This window comes from Engystomops pustulosus, chromosome 4 (assembly GCF_040894005.1).
Source record: "Engystomops pustulosus chromosome 4, aEngPut4.maternal, whole genome shotgun sequence".
Classification (NCBI taxonomy): Eukaryota; Metazoa; Chordata; class Amphibia; order Anura; family Leptodactylidae; genus Engystomops; species Engystomops pustulosus.
Genome location: NC_092414.1, coordinates 126138015 through 126162452, shown reverse-complemented (window position 1 = coordinate 126162452; position 24438 = coordinate 126138015). Strand labels below are relative to the sequence as shown.

The 24438-nt window shown below is 38.9% G+C and overlaps 1 protein-coding gene across 3 annotated transcripts; it reads left to right on the top strand.

The window, feature by feature from the left end:
- Positions 1 to 4488: 4488 nt before the first annotated feature.
- Positions 4489 to 23482, top strand: PROSER2 (proline and serine rich 2). 3 transcript variants are annotated; one of them, XM_072147362.1, is made up of 5 exons: positions 4489 to 4669; positions 14035 to 14119; positions 14766 to 14960; positions 19908 to 20127; positions 20290 to 23482. In XM_072147362.1, the coding sequence occupies exons 3-5, from the start codon at positions 14829 to 14831 to the stop codon at positions 21345 to 21347; spliced, it is 1410 nt and encodes a 469-aa protein (XP_072003463.1). In that variant the 5' UTR covers positions 4489 to 4669; positions 14035 to 14119; positions 14766 to 14828; the 3' UTR covers positions 21348 to 23482. The 3 variants fall into 3 exon arrangements, with proteins under 3 accessions (XP_072003463.1, XP_072003462.1, XP_072003465.1); XM_072147361.1 differs by lacking the exon at positions 14035 to 14119 and having other exon boundaries at positions 20290 to 23481; XM_072147364.1 differs by lacking the exons at positions 4489 to 4669; positions 14035 to 14119 and adding an exon at positions 8634 to 8920.
- Positions 23483 to 24438: the final 956 nt, after the last annotated feature.

Sequence of the window (24438 nt, the reverse complement as noted above, 5' to 3'; positions counted from 1 at the left end):
GGACTACAGGAGGAGCAAGAAGGTGTGAACAGAGATGGATTATCATTGGAGCTCCTGCTCTGGGTTCCCTGGAAGGAAGCTACAATCCATATTTGTACATCTTCTTTCCTTTGTATTGGTGTCCTCACCAATTTTGCACCTTATGTATGATGTCTTTTTTCTTGTGATACATGTTCAGTTTTTCCTATCCTGGCATCTGCAAATTTTGGCTTCTTTTTGAGACTTTTTGTTGCTAATGACAAAAGTAATGTGAGGGGGTTTTATACAGGAGTGGATGCTACTGTTAATTTGGGATTTGAGGCTGTGTCCAGCATTTTTAAGCCGTCTAGTCACACCCCAGGGAGATGAAGACATATGAGGCTGCGGTCACATGTGGTGTTAAGGGTGAGGTCACACGTTGCATTTTGATTGCGTTTTGAAACACATTAAAACAGCTGAGGAGATGTGATTTGTCTAATTACATTACTGTCAACATTTGCATTTACAAAACGCATAGTAAACGAGATGTTAACACATGCATTAACGTCGTGTTTATATTTCCTTTTGTAAATGCAAATGTTAACAGTAATGTAATTAGGCAAATCAAAACGCAACGTGTGACCTCACCCTTCGAAGTAACCAATACATTTTTTAAAAAAGTAAATGCTAAAATTTCTGAATTTTCAAAAAACTGGTTAATGTGCAAAATGTTAAACATTTAAAGCATGTCAAATAATTCCAATTTACATGTTAAAATAGGGTCGATGAAAAAAAATCCTTCCTTTGCACCTGCCCTGGACCAGGTGCAAATTTGCGCCTGAAAAGTCGCAAAAAAAGTGATACATAAGTGAATAGTTGCACAGAACATCTGGAAAACAAAGATACATAAGGCACTGCACAAGGTGCAGACCATGGCGTACTTGAAAAACCATAGCAAAAGTTCCAATGAAAAGACGCAAAAACTATAAAAGTTTCACCATCACCGCCTTATATGAATAGAAGTGGTATATATGGAAATGTATATTGATTTGTTATGTAACTCCAGTTTACCTATTACATGATGTACCCTCAGGCTGCTTGAGGACATGGTTACATTAGGTCCACACTGTAATTGGTTTTATGTTATGCTGTCACTAGTATTGATAGTATATGTTAAGCATTTGTTGCAGATGCTTAATATACTGAAATACATTTTTCCCACACAAACATTTTCTGCCATGTAAGCTGCTGTCTTATAGTTTGTGGTGTTATTGTTGGTGATCATCTATTATGGGAGAAGAAATAAATATTTTGGTAAATACTTTATTTACTTGCTTCAACAACAGGTTTTTTTTTGTCTTTTGGAATTTGTCTGCTGTGTTGTAACGGAAGGTGCAACTCCTTTACGGCTGCATGTCACAGCTGTAATTGTAGTCTGCAACATGATGCTGTCACGTATGGAAGCGCTTGTATGCAATCCGTACCGTACCGTTGTAGTACGAGTTGCATACGTTCCCATGCCTTTCAATAGGCAATAAGTCCATCCATTTTGATCGACGTATTACCCACTGTACCCTACCATATCGCACGGGCGTGCAGCACTTCTACCTATAGAAAGAGGAGGGGTGAGCAGCGCTCAGGGCACTGCCCGGGCGAGCACACATCATTGTGAAAGTGCCCTTATTTTGTAACTAGCTGTGTCATACAATGTTGAAAATATGTTAAAGGCAGCACACGAGAAAATACAGTTATGGCTCTTACACCACTATACCTGCATATTCACTAAATGTGACTGTTCATTAAAACATTTTCAGGCCTGTCATTAAGGAATTAACACTTTAATATTTTAACATATTTATAAATAAAAATTTAATTATTATGGAAAACATTTTGTCATACCTCATTCTATGTATCACGCAGATTGTCTGTGATATTCAGGCTCTCCAGTTCTATCTTGTGCAGTACCCATACAACATCAATAGATTGCAGGGGCGGATTCTGGCTTCTTAAAGGGGTTGTGCGAGACCTTAAAAAAACATTGGTTAAGAGGGGGTTGCTTAAAAAAAATAAAACATTTACCTCTGCTGTCCCTCCCAGGTTCCCCACTGCAGTCTCTCTCTTTGTTTACAGGAGCTTGGAAGCTGCAATGGGTTCAGATTCTGGCCAGCCAGGCCCACCAGTCCAACACTATACAGAGCTGGGAATAAGGATGGCAGGGGCGGCCTCCAGTTACTTAGTTCTCTCTTATGCAGTGCACATACAGTACCACTAGATGGAAGGGGCGGCCTCCAGCTTGTTAGCTCTCTCTTGTGCAGTACACATACAGTACCACTAGATGGCAGTGGCGGCCTCAGCTTGTTATCTCTTTCTTGTACAGTACACATACAGTACCACTAGATGGCAGTGGCGGCCTCCAGCTTATTATCTCTTTCTTGTACAGTACACATACAGCACCACCAGATGGCAGGGGCGTACTCGCAGCTAGTTACCTCTCTCTTGTGCAGTACATATACAGCACCACTAGATGGAAGGGGGCAGCCTCCAGTTTCTTAGCTCTCTCTTGTACAGTACACATACAGTACCACTAGATGGCAGGGGCAGCCTCCAGTTTCTTAGCTCTCTCTTGTACAGTACACATACTTTACCAATAGATGGCAGGGGCATACTCGCAGCTAGTTACCTCTCTCTTGTGCAGTACACATACAGCACCACTAGATGGAAGGGGGCAGCCTCCAGTTTCTTAGCTCTCTCTTGTGCAGTACACACAGGGGCGCACCTGCCATGAGGCGAGTTGAGATTCTCGCCTCAGGCGGCGCACCTCCTGCTAGATGAGGGGGCGGCGTCGGGCTCCCGCCTGCCGGCATGTCCTCCTGCCGCCAAATGGACCTGCCCATCGCATCAACCCGCCCGCTGGCCGGCACACTCCCCCGCCCATCACATCCACCCACCCGCACATCACATCCACCAGCATGCCGGCACTTCTCCCTGCGGCCCGCCCATCACATCTCCCCGCATGCCCGCACTTCCCCCTGCGGCCCGCCCATCACATCTGCCCGCCCCCAACACGTCCATCTGCGCGCGCATCGTCCCACGGCCCGGCCATAACATCCACCAGCATGCCGGCACTTCCCCCGGCGGCCCGCCCATCACATAGACCTGGCCGCCGGCACTTTCCCCCGCCCTCCAGCACAGGTACCTACCCCAGCCCAAAGTCCCCCGCCCTCCAAACGCCTGCCGGCACAGGTACATGCTCCAGCACAAAGTCCATGCTGGTTCCCCCCAGGCTCCGATTAACCTTCCCCTCCCTCCCCCGACCGATTCCCACCTCCCCGGCAACCCCCTCCCCCCACTCCCTGGAGGACAAGGCCGATGATGAAAGAAGAAAAAAGGTAAGGTAACTTCTATGTATGTTTGTATATGTAAGTATGTATAGATGTGTGTTTGTATATATTTGTATATATGTATATTCTGTGTGTGTTAAATGTATGTGTGTGTATATTTGCTGCATATACTGTGTATATATGTGTATACTAAAATATACTGTATTATATGGTATATGGCGGCACGCTGTATGTATTATATGGTATATGGCGGCACGCTGTATGTATTATATGGTATATGGCGGCACGCTGTATGTATTATATGGTATATGGCGGCACGCTGTATGTATTATATGGTATATGGCGGCACGCTGTATGTATTATATGGTATATGGCGGCACGCTGTATGTATTATATGGTATATGGCGGCACGCTGTATGTATTATATGGTATATGGCGGCACGCTGTATGTGTTATATGGTATATGGCGGCACGCTGTATGTATTATATGGTATATGGCAGCACGCGGTATTAATTTTATATTGTATGGCGGATTGTTGTATGTGTTTTGTGCTTTGTAGTAGCTCGCCGTGTGTATTATATAGTACACGCTGGGATGCTCTATGTATTTTGCATTGCTTTATTTTCACATTAAACCAATATGATTGCGTCTGGTCATGACACTCCATGATATATTACATATTTGGAGTCGGGGGGGGGGGGGGCGTCTTTTTATAGCTCGCCTCAGGCAGCAGAAAGGCTAGGTGCACCCCTGAGTACACATACAATTCTGCTAGATTCAGGGGGGCCTCCAGTTTCTTAGCTCTCTCTTGTGCAGTACACATATAGTACCGCTAGATTGCAGGGGCGGCCTCAAGCTTTTTATCTGTCTCTTGTGCAGTACACATAGAGTACTACTAGATGGCAGGGGCAGCCTCCAGCTAGTTCTCTCTCTCTCTTGTGCAGTACACATACAGCACCACTAGATGGAATGGGCGGCCTCCAGCTAGTTATCTCTCTCTTGTGCAGTACACATACAGCACCACTAGATGACAGGGGCGGCCTCCGGTTTCTTAGCTCTCTCTTGTGCAGTACACATACAGCACCACTAGATGACAGGGGCGGCCTCCGGTTTCTTAGCTCTCTCTTGTGCAGTACACATACAGCACCACTAGATGGCAGTGGCGGCCTCGCAGACCCCGTGTCACCTGCCCGGTCAGGTTGTGGTAGGAATGCTGCAGGAGCCACTCCCGTGTCACGCTGACCCCGCCCTGTTACTTGTCACTATACACCTCACCCGGTTACACCTGCTCCATTCACCTGGAGGCTTTCTCATCAGCCACACGCTCTGATTTCTCTGTAGGGGCTATCTACCTGCTGGGCTCTAGGAGGTAAGTGACATGGTAACTCACTTGTTTGTGTGACTAGATTAGGGCACGTGTCTACATGGCAGGGCATGCTGGTCTTTGTAGTACATAGTTCATATGGCATCTCTACAGTTCTAGCAGCTCTCTGCCCCTTGCACCCTGTGGGAGCTAGTACTGACCTCTCTTCATGGGCACAGGCTGGGCACATTACTAGATGGACATCACTGTCACATCACCCTCACCTTGGATTCAAGAACAGATAGAAGCATGTCTATAGATATATACTGTATGATAATGTTTTCTTGTATATGGAACATATATCATATCATATACCTTATATTTACCACTAAAGAATTCAGTATAATTCCTTTACCAAATTACCTTATTACACTAGTTGTTTGACAGTATCAAATGTTTATCCTTATTTGCTTCTTGCTGTCTCCTGCTAGGTCTTTGTGTAATTTTACCAACCCCAAATGACACAGTCATACACTTCTAATGTGAGGGATCCTAGTGTGATCAGATCCTGAAAATATAAACAATTGTTATAAGCCACCATAAGGGGTGTCACCAAGTATACACAGCAGGTTTAAAGGGCATTGCCAAACAAACGCAACATTTTGGGTGTAGTTGGATGAGCTGTAATCTTCTCTGATCCTGTGAATGATCTATTGTTAGCTGACCCTGAAAACCAAACAATAGTAATAAAATGGCTATGGGTAGAGTAGGGATTGTGCAGATCTTATTAGAGGTTATGTAGATAATTGTAATTAAAGGAAATCTACCATCAAAATCAAGCATGGTAAACCAGGGGCACTAACTCATAGATCCAGCATCGGAACTGTGGTAATGTTGTTATCCATGGCCTCCTTCCTCCTAAAATCAACGTTTAAAATTATTCTAGTAAGCCAGAAGGGCTCTGACAAGTGTTACCAGAGCCCCTCCGTGCTGTAGTTTAAAAAGGCTGAAACTACAACACTCTGGGGCTCTGGGGACTGAACACTGCACAGAGGACAGGAGTCAGAGAGTCTAAGTGATTTACAATGTACAATATTTGACATTTAATTGAATTAATCTGATTGAGATACATATCTATATTCTTCAAATGGATGTTCTCCAAAAATATACCTGTGTGAACATAATTTCTCATACATGTAGTCATATGGTCCCTTAGAAACAAGATTATTGTTCTTGGATACAATCACCTTTGCTGGAGGGATTGCACACATAGTTTTTACACATAACATAGAAAGAAAGTTTTTGCATATGAAATGTCCAGGAGTTACCGCATGTCCCACAGCCATCCTCTGGTAATGGAATCCAGGTGGTCAAGCAGGGCCCAATAGCGCTTGGGTGGCCACAGCTGGGGTGGTTGTGTTCAAGGACGGTTATCTAATTTCTAAGGGACAACATGGCTACATTTATAGGAAATTATCTGCACACTCGTTATTAAACAAATGTTTATTAAGAGCAGATGAATTAAATTAAATTTGAATGCCCAGTTGAGAATAGCCCTTTAAGCAGTGGATTTCCCGCTTTGTAATACACCCGCAATGTGTCCAATATAACCTCACTTCTACCATATCACTTCATAGCCAGTTTAACTCATTGGTTAGAACTTTCAATCACATGAGGGGGTGATCTCTTAGAAAGATAAACCACAGATTACATTTTTTGGCTGTGACGGATAGATATATTAACACATAGTAGGTCATATTTGACTTAAAATGCATGAGAACCTAGCATGAGGTTTGCAATGCGTCCAGTAGCCATGCAGGTTATACAGGTGAAACAAGTCCGCAAGCAATGGAAAACTGGATGTAGACCATAAAGGACTAGTTTAGGAGTAAATGGAACACTGTTTTTTACTCTTTCATATACCAGGACATACTATTACGTCCAGGTGCTGCGGGGGGAGGGGTGGGGTGTGTATGGACCGAGCTCACAAACTCAGCTCTCTCCATACACAGAGGGTGCTGGCTGTATAACACAGCTGTATGGAGCGAACTCACAAACTGAGCTCTCTCCATACACAGAGGGTGCTGGCTGTATAACACAACTGACACCTGCCTGTGACTGTCGTGGTCGGTGCTGGCAGTTAACCTGTTAAGTGCCGCGATCGAACGTGACCGGTTTGGCACCGCCATCCTGGATGGCCAATTGACGCCCCTGTAGCAGCATCGGTTGACGCCAATAGGTTGCCATGGCAGCCTAGTGTCTCAAAGGGACTCATAATCCTGCCATGGATAGTGAGATCAGCAGTAAGTATACTTTATAGTGCAATACAATAGTAGTATAGTAAGAGCATCCAGACTTAAAAAAAGTAAATGTTTAAATCGCCCCCCTTCCCTAGAACACATATAAAAAGAAATAAACAGTAAATATCATAAACATGTTAGGTATCGCAACATCCCAAAATGCCTGTTCAAAATATAAAAAAGATTATTCCCGCAGTGAACACCGTAACATAAAATAGCGCCCACATTTTTCCATTCAAGACTGTTTGAATAAAAAAATCATTAATAGGTCCCAAACTGGTATAAACTAAAATGTCAGCGCGTACCTCAAATAATGACACCTTGCATAGGTCCATACACCAAAGTGTGAAAAATTTGGCAACATATTTTTTGTACAAAAGATTTAAATTTACTAAAACCTATAAAACCTATATAAATTTGGCATCCCTGTGATCATATAACCCCAATGAATAATGGAATCATTTGGAGCGCAGAATGATAGCCATTTAAAAAAGACTGCAAATGTAGGGGTAATTTTCTCCACACTTGTAATTTTTTTTCCAGATTTCCAGTACCTTGCATGGAATATTAAATGGTGCCATTAAAAAGTACAATTTGCTCTGTAAATAACAGGCCCATATACAGCTCTGTGAACGGAAAAATGAAACACTATCGCTTTTGGAATTAGGGGAGTAAAAAAGCAGAAACGCAAAACCAAGTGGTGGTAGTAAAAAGTTTTTTCCTTGCAGCCAACACCAACAATCCAGATTGTAAAAACACACTTTTACGCTATGTTGAATAGCACTTTTAGTGTAAAATCCAGAAATTATACCACAAGAGACCTTAGTGAAAAACTGGAAAATCCAGAGATTAGAATTATGGTGCAAATGACGATCCATCCCTGTAGCAGATGTGTCTGGTGTTTCTGGAGTCAGTCTTACATTCACTTTATCTATGAGTTTCCATTCACCCAAGACAAAGTGTGTCAAGTGTACCCCTAGAAGGTGTTTATTTTGATGATGGAGCATCACTCCTTTCACACATATCACACTGTTTGTTTGGCAAGAAGCCAGGCAACTACATCTTCAAATAGCCTTTTTTTCCCAATAAAATCTTCACAGTTCACGTTTCCTTGATAAAGGGCGATTTGTGTGGCAATGTGGTTGATTTCCTTTAAAGAGGAACCACTCTCAGGTCCTTAGAAAATTTAGTGTCCCAAAGAGCCCAGACAGGTCTTCTTTAAAGGAAATCAACCACATTGATTTAGAGGTTTTAACCCAAGGACACTTGTACTCTGACACGTGTCTCCTGCAACAGGATCTGTTAATGACTTATTTTTGTGAAAAAGAACTGTTAGAAATATGAAAATGAGTCTCATGTTAAGCTCCTGTATAACTACAAAAGCACCCACTGGTTCCACTCGCAGTCACCAACTATCTGGCAGGGGCTCATTGCCATATTTTTAAAAGTTATTTTTCACAAAAAAATGAGCCATTAACAGCTAACTAAAGAAGAGATTCTGTTTCAGGGTTAAAACCATTAAATCCATGTATATAGGTGCAGTGGGTTTGTTATAAGGAAGTGTGACATTCTACAGTAGGAGATGGAATTTAACTAAACCCCAGAACTGTTCTCTCTCCTTAGAGTAGTGTGTAGAAATAATCATAAAATATTCTCTTTTATGTGCCGCCTTTTCTGTAAAAACAATAGTGTGAACACTTACAGTTCTTTAATTCCATGTTTTTCCAACATTTTTCTCATGTGTAGATAATTTCCGATAAATGTAACCATTTTGTCCTTGGATACCCTCACTCTGGCAGTTGTGGGCAGACTTGACTCTACTGATGCACCCGAGCACCTGGATACGGCTTTCATTAAAGCAAGACGGCTATGGGACATGTAGTAACTAATGTTTTTTGTAAAAACTATTTGTTTCTTTGTAAAATCACTCCAGCAGCGCTGGTCGTATCCAAGGACAGCTGTGCTTTATGTATAAGAGACAATTTTGCTACATTTATGAGAAATTATCTTCAAACAGGTACATTTTATAACACCCTATTGATGAAATATTTATAAATAGCAAATTAACTAAACTGTGAATATCCAGTTGGTAATATCCTTAAACTAAGCGAATCCCTGAGAGAAAGCATGATTGTTTGAGCTTAAGTATTAAAAGGTTATGTCTTCTTTTTTTTTTTTTTTAACTCAGAGCTTAGTGAGCAGCACCATAATCATGCACCAAGTCTATAGTGCACAGTTAGTATGTGCCCTGGATTTCTGAAAGATTATGATGGTTAAACATTTGCCTAAATGTTCTTTTGGCATCTATGTGAAATTCAACTGTTCCTACTGTATTTTAAAGTGTAGTTGAAAGTAATGGTCAGTGACTGTGTGCATTTACTTTGATGCCATAAGCTATAAGCCATGTCAGGTGACAGATGCTCTTTAAGCAGCTTGTATATCCATCTGGAAGGAAGGGAATATGAGTTCATAATGTTGAGTACTATGTACGTAATATGGATGGTGACAAGAAGTCCCTTCCTGGACTGTCCTTGATCTATCTACATTAAAAGGGTTGTCCCCTTTCAGAAAATAATTGATATGGCTTGTATAAAGAAAAGTTATACAATTTCCAATATTCTTTCTATATCAATTTCTACCAGTTTTTAGATCTCTATTTTCTGTCCTGCCATAGAAAACTTCCATGTTTACTTCCAGTGGATAGAATTCTGTCAATGGAGATGTGATGGTCACGTAGGTGTACAAACCATTATTATCACACGGCTCTGATTACTCTCTGTGATAATAATTGATCGTGCACCTATGTGTCCATCACAAGACCATGGACAGATTCTTTCCACTGGAAGTAACAATGGAAGCTTTCCATAGCAGGACAGCAAGCAGAGATCTACAAAACCGTGAGGTATTGATACAGAAAGTATATTAGAAAATTTTCATCACAGCAACAATATTATTTGCTGAATGTCGACAATCCCTTTAAGTCTGAAGTCCTATGTTTTTTTTTTTTTTTTTTAATCATATGTATTCCTCTCCATGTATGATGCTTGATTTATGACTGTAATTTTGAGCTATTGTAGGTGTGGTCCTAGGGAGACTGATGTGACATATCTTCGATTGCATAGAAACACCTGTTGACAAGTCATTGTGTACGTGTGTAGACAGAGTTCATGAACGGCCATTCTCTAACTTTTTCTAAGAAAGGACTTAAGTCATATACCTCTACAGTCCCCAACAACTAGTCCCCAGGACTTTAACCCAGTAATGACAAGTGTGTTTGTTTAACACATTCATTCTGTAGGTATCTGAATCCAGTATGACCAGTTAGTGAAGAGATCAGATCGGCAGTATACTAGAGTTTATTCATGAATGACTCAACTAGTTGTCAGCTAATCGCTACTTTACTTGACAGGCCACAATATATTGACACTACAATATGACATCTAAAAATGTTACCAAGAGCAGACAGCTGCTCACCAGGAATTCTACTGATCAGCTGCTCTGTGTGGAAGCGTCTACTGGACTCAGCTCAAGTAGGGTCAAAACTTGGAAAACTTGTTGATAACATATTATCATTGATAGTGTGGATCAGGGTGAGATAATTATGTAATACCTTGTACAGTGTGTAATAATCTTCACTACTTTTACCCTTATAGGGGTTTATAGACGACAGGATTTTATTAAGGATTGTTACTTTATATCATTATATGAAATATGACAATAATAATCATTAAAGGGGTATTCCCAAAATGACAAGATTCTTAAATATACTCAGTATAACAAAATAACACATTCTCTAATTCACTGTTATTAACAAATATAAAATTACAACATTTTACTCATATAATTCCAAACTGTCTCTATCAGTCCTGGTGTTTAAAATTTTGTTTGTCCCTGGATACAACTGTAAATCTTCTGACCATCTTCGGATTCTTCTCATGAATAGCTTCTGCTGTCTGCACACTGCATTGCTCTCTGCCTTCTGCCCCTCCCCCCTGCATTAAAAGACCAGCTCAGATGCAGACACTTCCTGCCAGCAAGCAGCGTGTAGAGACTTACTTTACAAGCTACAGATGGATAAGAGTTCTTTATAGCAGAGTTGGCTCTTTGTGTGTTATAAGTGAGTTAGCAGAGCAGAGCTTAAAATTGTGTTTTATACCCATCGCATGGATCTCATTATCTCTTATCTGCCTCATCTCTCTTTTTCTATGTGCCAGATGCTAATAGAAAGTTTAGAAGCTAAATAAAAGTTTAGATAAACCTTCTACTATGACAATCTAAGCACATTGTCAGAACACAGCATCTCATAGCACAGAGGAATTGTGAAGTGTCTGCTTCGAAAGTCCACGTCCACACTCTGGATTCTTACACTGACCATCACTGAGTTGTAAGAGCTAAACAGCAATAAAACTAACTAAAATTGGTAAGTAAGGGGTTTAAAATGATCTTTATTGTGTAAACATCACTAGGGGAAACCCCTTTAATATATTTTCAAGTTCTCGGCAATATCTTCACAATGCTACACCACAAAATAGTGCTGTATAACCACAAAAGGGAAGCGGTATATCTTCTACATGTCCATTGCCACTACCACTTGTACCCTATATAAATTACAAATTGATAACCAATACCTCTATGCAGTGTGCTCGCTCCTGTGCCTCTGCTCAGTAATACCAGGAAACCAGGAGCATGTCTGCTGTCTCCTTCTTTGGCCTACCCAGCTCCCCTGCAGCTGCTCAATTTAATAAGGGATCCAGTATACACAGCGTATTATCCATAAGCCTAGTCTTCACACCACCCAGTCTCTCTTGGCTTTGGCAAAGCTACAGTTGGGTCAGTGGGGAAAAGGCGGAAGAGGCAGTACAGTGGGTTGCTGTCCTGGTGTCAGTTCCATTGGCTATTGTCACAGCCAGGAAGTGCTCACCCACTTCAGAAGAAGATGGAGAGGATTTTACAAGTAGGGCTGATAGATATACCATGCTGGATCTCAGCAGGAAAAAGCCAGCAGCATGATATAGGTATCATAGGAATTACAGGTAGTGTCAAAAGCTCTCTCTAGTAGTTCTAAAACTATCTTTGGCCAGGTAACTTCAGAGTTACACTTTAATCTTAGCCTCCTGTCTTTATCTATTGACTGTGTATTGACTTGAGGAAGCTTGATAACACCTTGCTCATTACAGAAGAAAGAAGTAAAAAATGGACTGGAAGCTTTTATAAGATTACTATTTTATGGTTTAGTTACACTTTAAATATGACTGCCAGGATCATCTGTGTAGTAAAAGTCACGAGGTCCCTTCCATACACATTAGATATATGAGGGATATGATTTGGGAATCAGCTCACCTTCCAGCGTGAGTGTCCTTGTACGGCACGGATTGCCCCTCTGTACGGGCGAAGTATCATGGAAAAGAAATCGGATATCCAGCCGGTTCCGGGACACTGAAAAATTCTTTATTGAGGCATGTGTTTAAAATCCACAGCAGGGAATAAACGCTGACGCGTTTCGGACGGGCTAGCCGTCCTTAGTCATGAGCCATGACTAAGGACGGCTAGCCCGTCCGAAACGCGTCGGCGTTTATTCCCTGCTGTGGATTTTAAACACATGCCTCATTTAAGAATTTTTCAGTGTCCTGGAACCGGCTGGATATCCGATTTCTTTTACATTAGATATATGACCAGTCCGTCAGAATCTGTGTTTGGTAATTTTTTCTGTAATGTGTATTAGACATTAAATACTGTCAACAGTAGGTTATTGCCTCTATTCAACTCTAAAGAAACGGCATGGTAGATGTAGAGACTAAATTTAGTGATCATAGTCCCCCGCTGACATCCAAATTGAAAAGGCTTAAAGGGGTTTGTACATGAGAAACTTTTTTCAAATTTTGTTCCCTTTGTGAAGTTTACACAATAAAGGTCATTTTTAACTTCTTAATTTGCAATTTTACTCAGTTTTATTGCTGTTTTTGGTCCTATCACACAGTCGTGGTCTGTGCTATGAGATGTTGTGTGCTGACAAAGTGCTTGATTGTCATGGTACAGCACTGCTATGCTTCCCCCCTCAAATCAAGAGCTTATCTCGTCTGTAGATCTGCTGCTTCTTCCTCCTCTGCCGCAGCTGCTGGACAGGAAGTGCCTCTATTTGTAGTGCTCTCTGTCTCATTCCCCTCCCCCTGCAGTACAAGAGAAGCTATCCATGCCAGAAGAACCTGGGGACCATAGTCATGGTCGTATCCAGGGACAACCAAAATGTAAACATCAGGACTGATAAAGACAGGTTGGAATTATATTTGTGAAATGATTTAATTAAATTATTGTTAATAACAATGAATTATAGAATGTGTTATTTAGTTACCCTGAGTATATTTAAGAATTTTGTCTTAGTGGGAATAACCAAGAAATCTGGATTTTTTTATGTGAAATAATTTTGCCCAAAACATTGGCAGCCACAAAGACCAGAATAGATCACTACTTATGGTATGCAGTTTTAAGAGGCAAAAGATAAAGTCACTCTTGCTCCTGTCAGCTTATTCATTGTGATATCAGACATTCCTTCTACACACTGGGTGCTATACTGCCAAGATCAATACACAACCCATGTGTGCCAGCTACTCAGAGCCGAGCACCACAATATAAAGCATTCTCTATAGATGCTTTTGAATAGTCAAGCAATTGAGCACTTCCAGTTTCTGTTAAAAGAGGGATGACGTTGCTGTTTGTACTAGTCAAAAGCTTTCCAGGCAACAAGAGGAACATGTAAACCTTTGTGTATTTGAAGCATCTAACTTTTGGGCTTATATGTGTCACTGACAGGGCAATGCACTTCCTATTCATGGTTCATATTGAATACATTCTGTTGTATCAATAAACACACCTGCCTATTAATCTATTATGTCTATACCATTAAAGCCTGAATTATTTATTGACATTCTGTGTAAACAATTACATCTTTTTATGAGCAATTCCATGCTTTACTGTGTTAGATGATGGATAGCATAGAATTCTTTTTGCAATGGTAAGCATTTGTTCAATGAGCTTATATCATGAGAAAATGTCACTACAGGAAACTCTATGCAGATTTTGCTTTGTTCTATTTATTATTTTTTATTATTATTATTATTATTATTATTATTCCAGCAAAATACCATTAAAGAGGGTTGGTTTTCCAGCAAATTAAGTCTCTGAAGGTCATACCATAAAGGTTCCCTCATAAACATGACATGTAAGTCAACTGAACTGGATAATTACATTAAGATAAGCTAAAGGTACCTACAACTATTGTTTGGGGCTGTCATTCATTTTTAACATCTGAAACATTTGATCCACTGGAGGAAATAAGCTGTCGCCAGTGGAGTGCTGCAGCTCATTCCACTATCCATGGCTACATTGAGCAAGCACTAGCGGTCCCCTACTTAATAACACCTGACTTACATATGACCCCTAGTTACAAACTGACCTCTGGATTTTGGTAAATTACTGTTTAATCGGTATGCTAATGAGGCAGTTGGTGCATCAAGGTCATGTACCTGAGGCACTCCTATTCCCACCCAAATCACTTTGCTCTTCTTCTAATGCTGCCCAATGCTTCTATCAAGACAAATCTCCTGCTTATCTAAAGGAAAGAGTAGTGGTCCAGGCAGGAATAGCAGTACTCCAGGTGCTGAGGACACAACCAGGTACCTCAGTAAAATATAAATTAAAATGAAAATAAAAAGGTATTTCTGAAATCATAATGAAGTTCTCTACAATATGCTGCTAACAGATTACATTGTGTTAATATATATATATTAAACCTGCATAGTTAAAAATAAAAAGACTACAAGATCATTGTCCATTCTTACCTGTTTTTATTTTCTCCAATTTTATAGTACGGCATGGTTTTTTGTGAAGAAACGCATATCCTCTAAGCTCAAAAGTATCCTGTTGATAAAATGCCGAGTAACCTGTTGAAACTGAGCTCTTCAAGCATGGAATCGGAGTTCCATAACCGCGGTGACTTTGTAAGAAGTGAAAGTTTTGATAGTCAAAGCAGCCAAAATTCACGGACTAAAAGCTCCAGCTTTGTAAGTTAATTGAATAAATGCATAATTATAGCATGGTCCAGAGTAAATGTACTTAGTTTACTAATTGTATAAATGTACATAGTTTTACCTTTTAATAATACACTACTCATCTGCATATGAGTCATGTTACTGTTTTCTGTTACTGATTATATCTACTTGCCTGACTTTTTTTTTATAAATAGATTTTAATTATTGTTCAAGTTGTGAAACTTTCCAGTGTACATTATCATTTCCAGTTTTCTTCCTGGAAATTGACCTGTACTGTCAATGAATTTTTGTTTACAGTCAGTGGCAGAAAACCCTTTCCGGATATACTTTGAATATTTAATTGAACAATAGCCAAGCCTTTTAGAATATGTATAAGAAGGAATAGTTAGTGGGTAACAGCTGTTGAAGGATTGTAGCCAGATTTAAGGTGTTTCATTTTTACCAATGCAATAAAAAAAAATGTAAGGCTTACACATTAACATAACACAGTAACTTATCTACTCCTAGTCCTCTGCCACTTTGGTTCAGACACTGCCCCACAGACAGTGGAGATGCCCATTCGGCCAATCAGTATTTTTGTACTTTTTTTCATTTCAAATTGTATATTATGTTTCATTCATAATTACATTTACTTTACAATGTGCTGAGATTTGTATTGATTTAGAGTAAATAATAATCTTACATCCAAATGCATAGCCCATGAACCACATGCTGAATCACATGGGTTACATAGCAGGTATAATGTCAGCTGTTTCCGAGGATACAAGGAGATCAGAATGTTACATAGAGACAAATTAGTAATTATCACCTAAGTGTCAATCAGTCTGTGCATCCTACATGCTGGCTAGGTGACATGTGCGTAGTGTCACTGTTGTCATGATTTCCCCATACAAGTTTTTGTGACATGTAGGAAGTGCAATCTGTCGAACACACAGCAAAACAGTAAAGGTTATGAATGATAGTCATAAGTACATTGTTGTAAATGGGATTCTTTATAAAGCACTGTAAACCTGTTGGTGAGCTGAATGCTGCTTAATACCTTAACAAGCTTTGATGTGACCAGACTGCTCTGTAGTTTCATCTATTATCCATCATCTATCTACCTATCTATTTACCTTCTATGCCTACATAAGAATTGAAAAAATGGAAACTATGAAATACTATACTGAAAAACTAAATACTATTACTATGAAAAAAAATACATTTGGTTGAATACAGTAATGTAAAGTAAGATTGTATAGAGTATTCTGCTTATAAAAATTCTGAAAGTAAATTCCTACAGACTTTTTCTTTGAATAAAATACTGTTATCCGCCCATTTGAAGACTGAGCTGCTTATATTTTCATTGTGGATCACATTAAGATGAGATCACATTACGTTGTGTTCTTAATAAGACAGATATCAATGAGGCGAGACACTACTTGATAGACTGGTGTAAGATAAACATGTTTTTGAAATGAACATCTTTTTGGGTCTAAGGGTGTGTGTTGCTTGTTGGTTGCATGTGTGTTGTATGTTGTCTCCATTTTGCCTCCATTTTTGTCCGCCAATGATGCTCCGAGCTGTCCAGCGTCCACGCTGACACGTGTTTCAGTAACAAACAAAGGGGTAGTTTGGTAACTCTTCCCCTTACACATGTCACAACCTCAGCATCTGTCTTACTGCTGGGCACCTGCTTCTGTGTGCCGTCCCTTGTTCTCATTTAGCGTTGACACAGTGGCACTCAGCACCTCCACTATACCAGAGACCCTGACACGTCCGCCTGTGCACCGCACTTATTCATCCCTCCTGTCTTCAGCGTGAGAGCCAGTACAGTGCAGCCGAACACAAATACTAACTGTGTTTAATGTGTACCGGAAGCACTATGTCATCCTCAAAACACTTCCCTGCTGCCTGTATCATGAGTGACTTGTGTATAAGCCAAGTTGGGGTTTATCAGCACGCTTTTTATGTTGAAAAACTCGGCTTATATATGGATATATATGGTATTTCCATTTGAGACATTGGGGCAGATTTACTTACCTGGTCCATTCGCGATCCAGCGGCGCGTTCTCTGCGGAGGATTCGGGTCCGTCCGGGATTCACTAAGGTAGTTTCCCCAATGTCCACTAGGTGTCGCTGCTGCGCTGAAGTCCGTCGAAGTGCACTAAAGTTCACCGTCCTCCGCTGGGTGCAGGTAAGCGCGTGTCAAGCGACACTTTTCTAAAAAGCGCCAGTTTTTCCGAATCCATCGGGTTTTTTTACGGCCGCGCCCCCCCCCCCGATTTCTGTCGCGTGCATGCCGACGCCGATGCGCCACAATCCGATCGTGTGCGCCAAAATCCCAGGGCAATTCAGGGAAAAATGTCGCAAATCGGAAATATTTGGATAACCCGTCGGAAAAACGCGATTCGGGCCCTTAGTAAATGACCCCCATTTAGTTTTTGTTGAAAAATTGTGGAATTGTCAGCTCACCTGAGAACTGCTCGTAATATTTCCCGTGTGTATTCTGAGCCACACAAAGTCCAGCTTGCGAGCACACATCCGATACATAATAGGGAAATGATCCAGCTCAAAAGAACCACTAGTTGAATAGAGTAAAAATGTGATATTCCTTTATTCGATCATGATTAAAACATGGAGTGCCAGGATGTACATGTAACGTAAATCAGAGAAAAAACCTACATGTTTCAGATATAAACTATCCTTATTCATGGCAGAAAATTTAGTTTTTGTTGTAAGAGTTTGTCAAACATATCTCATCTCATACATATCTCAGACTTGAAAACGTTTACCAATAGAGGATAAATCTAGTTTTATTGGACAAAATTCCCAATCAATTTTTTTTTCAAAATGAGAAGACTCCGCCCTGTTACAAATTATTATGCAAAAAAGAGTTACAAAACATTTAATTGGTTGTAGAGAACTGACGATTCTTTTGCTTTCTTACACCACTCTTAACTTCTGTGCATCACAAGAGAGTTATTTGTCCATTCAGAGCCAGGACTCTGGCTATAGCAAAATAACAGCCGGGAAAGTTCTTCCATGTTAAGAACATACACCAATTTAGATTTTTGCCCACAGCCCCCCACAAAGAAACCACTATGCATACATAAATTGACCACGATAATAAAAAAACAAGTATGTTTGTGGATTTAATTCAGATTTTCACAAGTTTGTTGATTTCAATGTAAAAAAAAAATACACAGAACTTGTGAAATATATATCCAAGAAAAATAGAAGAAAAAGGGTGGGCACTGTATCATTAAGACAGCAGCAGCATAAGAATCGTTAGCTCGTCTCTCCTACCTAGCTCCCTGGACAATGCTAGCATAGTACTAGCAGAGGATAGCGGCAGATGATGATTGGTGGGAGATAATTCCTATCTATGTCCTAATATGTTTAGAGCAAATTATTAGACCATGAATAGGCGGTGCAGTCGAACTAAGAGGTTAATTCAGTATTTAAAACAGGCTTATTAACAGGCTTACTAATAGCCATATTTATTTGCATTTTATGGAGTTTATGATTCTTTCAAGATTACTAATTAGCATTTGTGTCTTTCTCGTAATGATTTTTGTGAATCATTGGTAATCGCTGACTTACTCATAATAAGAAGAATGAGATTAATTAGTTAGTTATGTTATTGCCATTACCCTGTGCATGGAATTCAGTTGTAGCCAGATTGTGTGTACGTGATAAATGCGCTGTCTGTGGAGTAACAACAAAGCCTTAAAAGGAATGTGTAAACCTAGCCACTAATTAACAAAATGCGCTACCTGACTTGTATGGTGTTGTAAAACACTCTTCTCTTCCACTTGACACCGGCGGACAATCCAGACTGACCGATTGCCGCACTGCTTTTGGAATAAGAGTTTTTAGAAATCATGAACTTACAAGTGGGGTGGAACAGGCTTACGGACCTCTTAAACATCATGACAGAAACATCTAAGTTGAAGTTCATGTGACTATTCTCCTTTCAGCATTCACACATCTGTTAACTGCAGGCTATTTTATCACTGATGGTGTATTAGCTACTACTAAGTGATAATCAACCTGTAATAAATATCATGAATTGACCATGTAAATGATTTTCTAAAAGAAAGGAAAACATTCTGTTTTACCACTTGTTTCTTTAGCTGTACAGATTCACATCCCTTGATGCAAATCATGTTTATTGACATTGATGAGGCTTTTAGATGTTTTTGGCATTGAAAAACTGCATAAATTTCATGAAATAAATGATAAAAAAAAACCTGATCACTTGTATTTATTATCTTTTTGTGCTATGTTTTTTGTAAACATAACACTAAGTTCACATATACAATGGTTTTTCTTTTTCCCTGCTCCTATATAGGAACAGAAAAACATAATGATAGACCTCAAAAACAAAACCTGTTGCCTTTTTGCAGGGTGAAAAAGTGCAGATTACTTTGCTGTTTTGTCCTTGATGTTTGATGAATTCTGTTAAGATGTTTTCTAAGTTTAGTATATATTTCTTGGTAAAGTTGTGTCCCTGCATGTGACTTCTGAACTTTTTATGATCATATATAAGATCATATGTAATCTTTTGCGCTTTGAAATATGTTTCATAAGGATTAAGGGCAGCGAGTGGGAGTCTTTGTTTCACGTCTGTATATTTTCGAGAAAAAAAAAGTTTCAGAAAGAGCATGCACAAAAAAATGTTTTAGAACATCCTGCATGTTTTGAGAATTGTGTTTGTTTGCAATACGTATGATATTTTCACTTAACCTTTATGCCTTTACAATGGTGTTTATTGAAGCATGTTCAATTATGGCATAGAATCCTATATCATTCTCTGTAGAAATCACTGATTGACTTTGATTATGTTACTTTATAAGGAACATTAAAAACTTGACATTGCAATTTTGAACAGTGACCATCCTTGGTAAAGCTATGAAAAAGACCACATGATGCGTTGCCATGACCATTGCTGAGTTTCTTGTTTTTTTTCATTAGGAAGATGAAAATCTGAAATACTTAACAAATGAAGAGAAGAATGCCCTCATGTTTTTTGAAAAAACATTATTTGCTTTTGAAGATGAGATTGAAGAACCACCACTTTCTGCAAATTCAAGTTTTAGCTGCTACTCTCCAAGGTCACTGGAATATAGTCATTCAGATACTGAAGACATCATTGACCTAGTGCAGACTGAGCAAGTCGAGATTTCCCCAGAAGGTAAACATTTGAATACATTTCTTTTATATTCTTTAAAACTATAAGTATTAGAGAAACAGTACACATTTAAATTTACTTTAAGTGCTCAAAGAAAATGAAAACCGCTGATCTTTATATAGTGCTAAGACTTTTAAAATATATTTATTTATGTATTTTCCATAGACTCTGGAATTGGACTAAGCAGTTCTAGCTGGAATCAACCTGATTTGTGGACCTCACAGTCAACTATGAGAGTAAGTTCACCGCTGGGTGTTCCAAAAATGAACACTGAGAACCTCTCTCCTGAACTCCCAGCAGAACATAAGAAACTACATGGTGCTATCCCAACACCTGTAGTTATAGCACAGAAAATATCAGAGAAGAAAAGCGATAATGAAAATATGTCACCTATGTCACCCATGTCACCTAAAGATGAGAAGTCACCAGAACCGAAAAAAAGTGTGGGTACCTCACCTTTTAATGAAAGTCATTTTATATTTCCTGGATCACCAAATACAAAACTGAATCGTTTTCCAAACAATATTATTATTAAACCAGTTGGGAAACAATATAACAAAACTATTGCCAAGGCAGCTGTCAACGTACAAGAGCGGAAAGCTCAAGTACTGGCTAATTTACATGGTCCAGGATTATTTGCAGATGAAACTGATGCTAAAAATCCGTTAGGACGGAGGACTTCATTTCGAGATGTGCCATCCGAGCAGACAAGATATGAAGCCCTGACCAAACTCGGCTTACTTAAAGAAATCCCTGTTCAAGCTGAAGTCCCTTCTGTTACTGTATGCAAATCTTCTCTCTCAAATGGAGAGCATTATCCTAAAATAATGCCCCTCGAAACAAACAGAAGGAGTTCAAATGAGCATGAGAGTATAAGCAAAATCTTGATGAGTGAACCAAGCGCCTTTGTACCCGTGGGTAAAACTGTTATTATAAAAGGCGAGGTGAATGAACCAAGCTCCTTTGTTCAATTGGGGAAAACTGCTCTTATAAAAGATGAGGTAACGTCTTCTTTAGAAAGGAATAAACGACACAGTAGTGTACCAATTCCTCAGGAGAAAAAACAGACAAATGCTCATCAGGACATCAAAAGAACTTATTCCATGCCAAGACCTACCGGTTTACCATATCATGGGATTACAGTACAGTTCTCCGGACGTGATTCTTCAGAGGAATCTAGAAAAGATGCTCTGAGAAGACTTGGCCTACTGTCTGGACATTGAAATCATTTCACATTTACAAGATTCAGATGACATTTTTTTCTGTTATATACAAGGACAGTGTTTCATAAATACAGATCATTGATTTTATGATATATTTACTGTAAAGTAGGTTTAATGTATATATTATAGTTGCGCATTTTTTGATTTGTTTCATGTAATCACATTGTTACATATAATAGTTCAAATGCTAAAATGACCACAAGTGACATATGTATTTAAAGAGGACCTGTCACCTAGTCTGAAATGCCAAATGACATACATCATTGCCCCAGTGCCAGTGATCACCTAACCGAATAAGTCATCCCAGCAATGTAGTTGAAGGTTTATATCTTTATTTGTATCCATTAAAGCATATCCATGATCAACATAAAAGGAAACTGCTGACACTTTAACAGTTGCCCTTATTCAAAGCCAACAGAAGTGCAGGGTGAGCAGTATTAAGCCCATCCCTGATCAATTTGTTGTAGATTTTTGTTATGAAGCTTCAAGGGGTGTTACTTTTCTTTTCTTTTCATACAGTACTTGCCCCTTCTTAGAATGAACATATTAACATCTAGACTTTCCAGGGGCATATTTTTGACTTGGTGTATAGATTTTAAAAAATGCAGTCAAATGAGTTATATCATTCATTTTTAGCTACTTGGCGACAGGTCATCTTTAGGTATAAGGATTCTTCCTCCTTGTACTTCACGTAAGTATTGGGGAAGCACACGGAAGTTAGGATTTTAGCTGTGAATTCAAGATTTCTTTTCCTGAGAGAAATAACTATGATTTGTAAATACGTTTTTTCATATTTATTCACATTTTAAATCTTAACTTAATAGGATGTCCAATAATCTTTATGTAATTAACACATTTAATGCTAATTATTATTATATTTATAGTACAAAACCATTGCGATTATAGTTTAACATTAACATAGAAAGCAGAATACAGCATTTACAGTATGGCTCTGGATCGTCTTATGTTATCTTTGTAAGAGGTTTCAGTTATACATTTGATTTACTGATTTTATAACATTTTCCAGACATTCCAAAATGAATGTTTGTGTTCACAGATGTTTCATATAACCCTCAACAAGAAAACCTGAATCTGAAGAATGTTGGTATTCAGATGAATTAATTATTCACTAGATGCCTGTAGCAACCTTGTGTTCAGTGGAAACACAGATCAACAGATTGGAATAATTCCACTGGAGCGTGTAAGCAGCTATACGTTCCCAAATACCACGTAGAGCCTTCATGATTCAATGTATCAGGAGCACGATACATCTACACATCCTATGCATATGTTAATGATCTCCAGAAATAAACTTAACCTCATTTCCATGCAACTAGTTCTTTTTGAAAAAGGTGCCTTGAACATATTCTTAAATAAATCATTCCATATTTTCTGTTCCAGTATATAAAACTGACTGCTGGATTATAAGTAATCTCAAAAAATTGTCTTCAGGCAGTTACATGCCTGGGGAAAGTTAATCCATTTTAAATATCATATACTCTTTGAACACAATACTTACAAGTACAAGGTAAATAACTTTAGAAGACGTCTGTTTGAACTAAAATTCCCTCTTTTGAAATAAACAATGGACTTGTCCTTACAGATTTGCTGTGAAAAATCACTATAATTAGTGTCTGGCTTCACAAGCAGCACATATGTCTGCTATTTTAGCTTGCACAGTATTCATTCTGGGCCACCTAGTATCACAAGAATAATTTGATACCCTATCAACATTATATTATATTAGTGGATCTGATACATACCTCTTCCTCCTCTCAGGTAAAGCACCAAAGAGTAAGTATTCACTTTTCAGGTTATATTGCCCAGTCAAGAACAGAATTTATATCCTAGACAACCTGTTTTAATATTAACATAAAATGAGCTTTATGTATAAACTCTCAACCTATTTTTTACCTTAAAATAAAATATACTATATTATGTTTCTAACTTTTTATTAAATTGGGTTACAATAAATATTGGTTTCCAATATAATCTGATGATCTCTGCATGTATAATAGGGTTCTGTGGTAAATGCTGTTACAATGGCATTGTTAGTATCTGCGAATAAATATTGTATGTCTAAATATGACTGTGTCCATCCATTCTCTGTTAGGTTACTAAGCATGTATTGATATTCTGTCATTGTGTTTGTTGACATTTGGTGTATGCAGTATTTTACAAGTGCTCACACACCTCAGAGTGACAAATAAGGGGTGGTGCTTTATCAGTAATCGCAGTCAGTACTATGGTGCATATCTAATGTGTTTTGAGTTTTCATACACAGTATGGTATTCATAGACCTTTACTAGGTGTAAAATATATATTTTTTCAAGCATTACTATTTGGTGAGTAAATAAAAGTGGGTTGGACTTGGTGTCCAAAGGTCATCATTGTGTTAAAAGAAATCTACCAGTTGTTTTTATGCATTATGAAGTAAACATACCTTGAGAATGCTGTAACTACAATGATACAGAAACATATATTGTTTAATCCATGAGCCGAGTGGTTCTGCTGAAAAAACAATTATTAAATTCAGGACCTTGGGAGAGCAGGGTTAGTACATAAACACATTACACACTGAGCTTCCTGAACTCTCCAGACAGATCTAATCAACCTGAGCAGGATGACTCATATACAGCAGCTGGGGGATGGAGCAGCCATTGATTACTTCTGCCTGTGGGACAACACAGTGATTACGTATTCTAAGCTTATGCTGGGCAGGACAAGGCTGAAGCAGTACCTAATTAGGGCGAGGAGAAGCACTGAAGCTGCCACAGGAGCGCCAGAACCTCATTAACATAATTATATAATTGTTTTTTCAGCAAATCCACTCGGTTCAGGGATTAAACAAGATATGTTTCTGCATTAGTGTAGCTACAGCATTCTCAAGGTATGTTTGGTTCATAATTTCCTTTCCTTTAATTTCCTTTAAAGTGTGTGAGTATAATTTTGTCCAATCTCATTAAAACTTTTTCATGGAGTCCTAGGAAAGCAAACACAGTCTAACTGACCACTTTTAATTGTTGAAACCAGATAGTGCCACATATCACTTTTTTCTTATTTAGTTTATTCATATTTATTAATTTATTTT